General features: G+C 37.5%; 1 protein-coding gene across 1 annotated transcript; it reads left to right on the forward strand.

Moving 5' to 3' along the window:
- The first annotated feature begins 207 nt into the window (after window positions 1-207).
- On the forward strand, window positions 208-2,055 carry LOC131726153 (zinc finger protein 862-like). The gene is made up of 2 exons (XM_059018738.1): window positions 208-914; window positions 1,339-2,055. Exons 1-2 carry the CDS (start codon window positions 618-620, stop codon window positions 1,837-1,839), a joined length of 798 nt encoding a protein of 265 aa, XP_058874721.1. The 5' UTR covers window positions 208-617; the 3' UTR covers window positions 1,840-2,055.
- The last annotated feature ends 2,537 nt before the right edge of the window (window positions 2,056-4,592 follow it).

Here is a 4,592-nt window from a genome sequence, read left to right on the forward strand (position 1 = left end):
AAATGCGAGACAGACAAGACACGTGACCCTCACTTCATGTTTTTGGAGTTAGTTGAACTTTTTGATCAGTCAGCTGAGTCCATAGTGTTAGCGCTTACTAAGTGTCTTCAAAAACACGGGTTTGACCATGCATACTTACAGAAGAATCTTGTTGCATTTGCAAGTGACGGTGCAAGTGTAATGCTTGGGAAAAAATCTGTTGTGGCAAAACGAATTTCAGACATGTACCCCAACATTGTTGTCTGGCACTGTCTAAATCACAGACTCGAACTTGCAGTTGCCGATAGTGTTTCTGAGACTACTGGCATGAACCATTTTCATTCTTTCATGGACAAGCTATACTCAGTCTACAGTAGATCAGCACTAAATCAGCAAGAACTCCGAAATTGTGCGAAGGAACTGGATGCTGTCTTGAGGAAAATTGGTCGTGTACTGGATGTGAGATGGGTTTCCAGTTCGTTCAGGACTGTCTCCGCTGTGTGGGAAAGTTTTGAAGTTCTGTCGACTCATTTTAAAGCTGCCGTAAGCTCTAAGCGGACTTCTGCTGAAAGAGCGACATACAGCGGTCTACTGTGAAAAGGCTGTGCTCGCCAGAATTTCTCATTGACCTCGGAGTTATGTACGATGCCTTATACGAACTTTCACTGCTGTCAGAGATTCTCCAGAAACGGACTACTACATTGGTTTATGCAGATAAAATGGCACGTAGAACAGTAAGGATTTTTGAATCCATGAATGAGAATGTAGGTACAAAGACTCTTGAAGCGCAGATAGCTGCCATGGAAGGAACATTTAAATCTACAGTGCTGACGTCGAATCCCAAACATGTAAAAATAAATCATAAACAATTCCTTACCAAACTCGCCAATCATATGAAAGAACGACTTTTTACAACCACTGCATCAAATGAGAAGGTATGTTCATAAACCTTGTACAGATTTTTTTAATTTTAATAGCTAGCCTAATTGTTTGCAATTAACGAGCAGAGGGGGGCGTTAATTTCAGTTTCATGTGTAGTATAAAACTGCAACTGAGAAGTATATACAAATAAATTATAAACATCTGCACTCCTGTCAGTCTCATCGCAGGTGCATAGACTAATGTAAATATAAGAATAGAAAAACACTCCCGCACAGTATATGTATTCTGCAAAATCTCACTTTTATTATTTACTTTATTTAATCCTACTCAAAACTACAAAACGCATATATATATATATATATATATATATATATATATATATATATATATATATATATATATATATATACACAGTTAAGGTTTCGAAAATACATTTTAGAAATGCTACCATTAATTTCAAATAGCTTATTCTTTCAGGCTTCTTCCGAGGTGAATTGCCAAAAATATGAAAGTCTTCTTTCTGAGCTCTTGGTCCTGGATCCACACCACTGGCCTGCAGAACTACCCCAGGGTTATGGCGAAAATGAAGTTGAAAGATTGTGTCGGCGCTTTCAGCTAAATGAACGTATTATCAAAAATGCATTTCGAGATTTTAAGGAGAACAACGGAAGAATTCCAGATGATTTAGCTCCACTTATTAACTGCACACGTGTGATCCCGTGCAGTACTGCTGAATGTGAAAGGGGATTCAGCCAAATGAACTTAATTATAACTGATCAGCGTTCCAAAATTTTAATCAAACATGCTTCAGCCTTAATGTTTATCAAGCTTCATGGACCCCCTTTGAGACAGTGGAATCCAAGCCCTTATGTGACCACTTGGTTGCGACACAATCATCGATCCGCAGATGACAGCCGTACACGGGTGGCAGCTCCAATTTCCAGCGACTCCCCTGACGCTCTGTGGCAGTTCCTATAGTTGACTAAAAACAACCTGTGATTGGTAAGTGCAACTTTTAATTTTCTATAGAGAGGGGAGATTTTACAGAAATTTGTTAAGTAAAATATGTGTTATATTATTATTAAAAAAACCCCGATTAAATCGCGTTAAATGGAAAGTGGGCGTAACTGTTAATACCTCGTTAACTATTTAATTGATTCTCATTGGGACCGCTCCGCTACTTTTTTTTTTACCACTACACCACTGATCCTTAGCATGTTTTATGTCAGCGTTTAAAGTGAGCTTCTAAAATCCGATTACCTTTAGAGTACCTCCTGCAGGACTGTGTCCAAGATAATACTTTAGATCACCAAATACCTTTTACTTGTGACCAAAGTCGGATTCACCAGCCTCCAGATGGAAATGCATAATCAATATACACACAGTGGCATGTACAAAGCCCCTTCAGAATCGAGTATTTCTAAAATGAAACTTAACCTTGCATCTGATACATTTATTCCAACAGTATCACATTTCACTCTGAAAATATTAAGAATGGCTTGATGGATAACATCTATTATTGCTTGGATTCAGTTGTTCATGAATAAGAGAACGGTATGAAAGAGTTTGCTCTTGTTCTGCTTAGGATTGGTTTTAGAAACAGAATTATTTGCAGTTGTTACTTGAGGATGACAGGGGCTGTTGATAAAATAGACAATGTTTAAGGTTTGTTATTTGACAATGTTTAAGGTTTGTTATTTGATTGCTTTATGGTTACAATCACATTCTCCATTTGTATAGTAACCTGTTGACAAACAATGGGTATTATTGTCCACTGAATCATGCTGTATGAGCAGGCAATGACTTGTGCAGCTCTCATCAATAAGTATATTAAACATACTTCTCATATTAAATACATTTGCTAATTCCCAAAATTGAAACCAGTGATCTCATCTTACCAGACAAACCCACATAGTCCCGACCACAGAACAGACAGCATTTGGCTGGATAACTATTACAGAATTTTCCCTCATGACTCACGCAGGTACTGATGTGTGGATAAGCTGAGCACCACAGCACCCACAACAAATAAGTCATTATTACTGCATGACAAACTGGTTAAAAGTAGCTTGAGCCAACAATGACATTACAAGAGAAAACCCGTCTGGAGAAACCTCCTGTGTCTCTCCATTATAAAGGAAGTGATATCACCTTCCTGTTCAATATGTGTAGGAGCAACTACTGTAATAGTCATGAAGCTGGATGATGCTCCCTGCTGTCATTAATCGCTAGCAACAAATCCCAGGGTCTGTAGAGAAAATAATATGAAAGGAATGTTAATGAGATGCTAATTACCTTTAGCATTCTTTCGAATGATGGAGTAACATGTGGTGGTGGTGTGTGTGGAATAATGTGTGGCCGAGTCATAACTGCACCTTCCTCTTTATACCACACATACAGTAGATGGATTACAGCACTACTGGGCATTACAAATCTTGTTGTCGGTTGATCTCTGCAATGGCTTTGACTGTCACACATGTGTTTGAACACCCTGGTAAAATTTGTTTAGTCCCCTATTTTATTTGTAATATTATACTAGTAGTAATTTGTGATACTGTGGAAAATAAATAGACATAGGTGTTTAACAACTGATAAAACTTGTAATTGCCAATTAATCACTTTTATGCTGTTTATTTATTTATTTATTTATTTATTTATTTATTTATTTTTCCATTTAATATTTTCCAGCTCTTTACAAACACTGAGTTTGTTTATGATTTGCAATGGCATATCCCGAGCCCTCTAGGTCAAGTCTCCATTGGCCATTTTGCCGGTGCCATACCAGTACCAAACCCTGAAACATCAGCCTCATAACACATCTGAATCTGGTCCCAGGCCACAGCATGAATATATTCTGAAAAATGGTGTTCCTTTTTTTGCTGCTTACGTGTGTCTCTCTCTCGCTCACTTGGTGTCCTTCATCAGTTGTTATTGATGTTCCCTTTTCGTTTTGTCCTAATATTGTAAACAAGACAAAATTAATTTACCATATGAAATCTACCATATGTAATACCTACTTGTATGACAAAACGTTGATGATTTCTCTGCTCTGGAGGAAAGGGCATTTTCTTTAATGAAGCAAGTCAAAACCCACCCGATCAACAAAAAAACAAGGAAACATTACTGGCGATTTTGTGTGCTGTAAACTGTAACACATTTAACTACACAACAATTTACTGGTATGTTTGTTTTTTACTATTTATTTTCGTGGACTATTGTGGAGTTACTGTTCGTGAACAAAAGTTTGAGCATCCTTCTATGTATTAACTTTTTTCAACTGCATATGGTGTGCCTTGTTTGTTTGAACTGTTGCCTTTTTATTCAGTAAATCAGGAAACGTTATTGTCGAGATGTGCTACAGGATTTAACGTAGGCTTCAGTTTTTTCTGGTTTTATTCTGAAATGTATTTAGCACATCCCCTACAGTTTAATTTTCCCAGATTTATTCAGTCGTTCATAATAACTTAAAACTGAGAATTATACCTGTTGTAAGGGTGGAGGGCTAGTTATAAAGGCTATAATGTATATAGAGGTGTGTGCGTATGTTTGTATGTATATGTGTGTGTGGCTGTTTTTTCAGGGGTAGGGGCCTCGCAAGTTTATGCTTGCCTAGGGCCCAGTGATGGGTTAATCCAGCCCTGTTGGTGACTGCAACAGAAAATGGAAGAGGAAGTGGTTAAAATGACACATGTGTAAATTCGAAAACATTTTTCTATTAAATGTATGATGCT

This window comes from Acipenser ruthenus, chromosome 3 (genome assembly GCF_902713425.1).
Source record: "Acipenser ruthenus chromosome 3, fAciRut3.2 maternal haplotype, whole genome shotgun sequence".
Lineage (NCBI taxonomy): Eukaryota > Metazoa > Chordata > Actinopteri > Acipenseriformes > Acipenseridae > Acipenser > Acipenser ruthenus.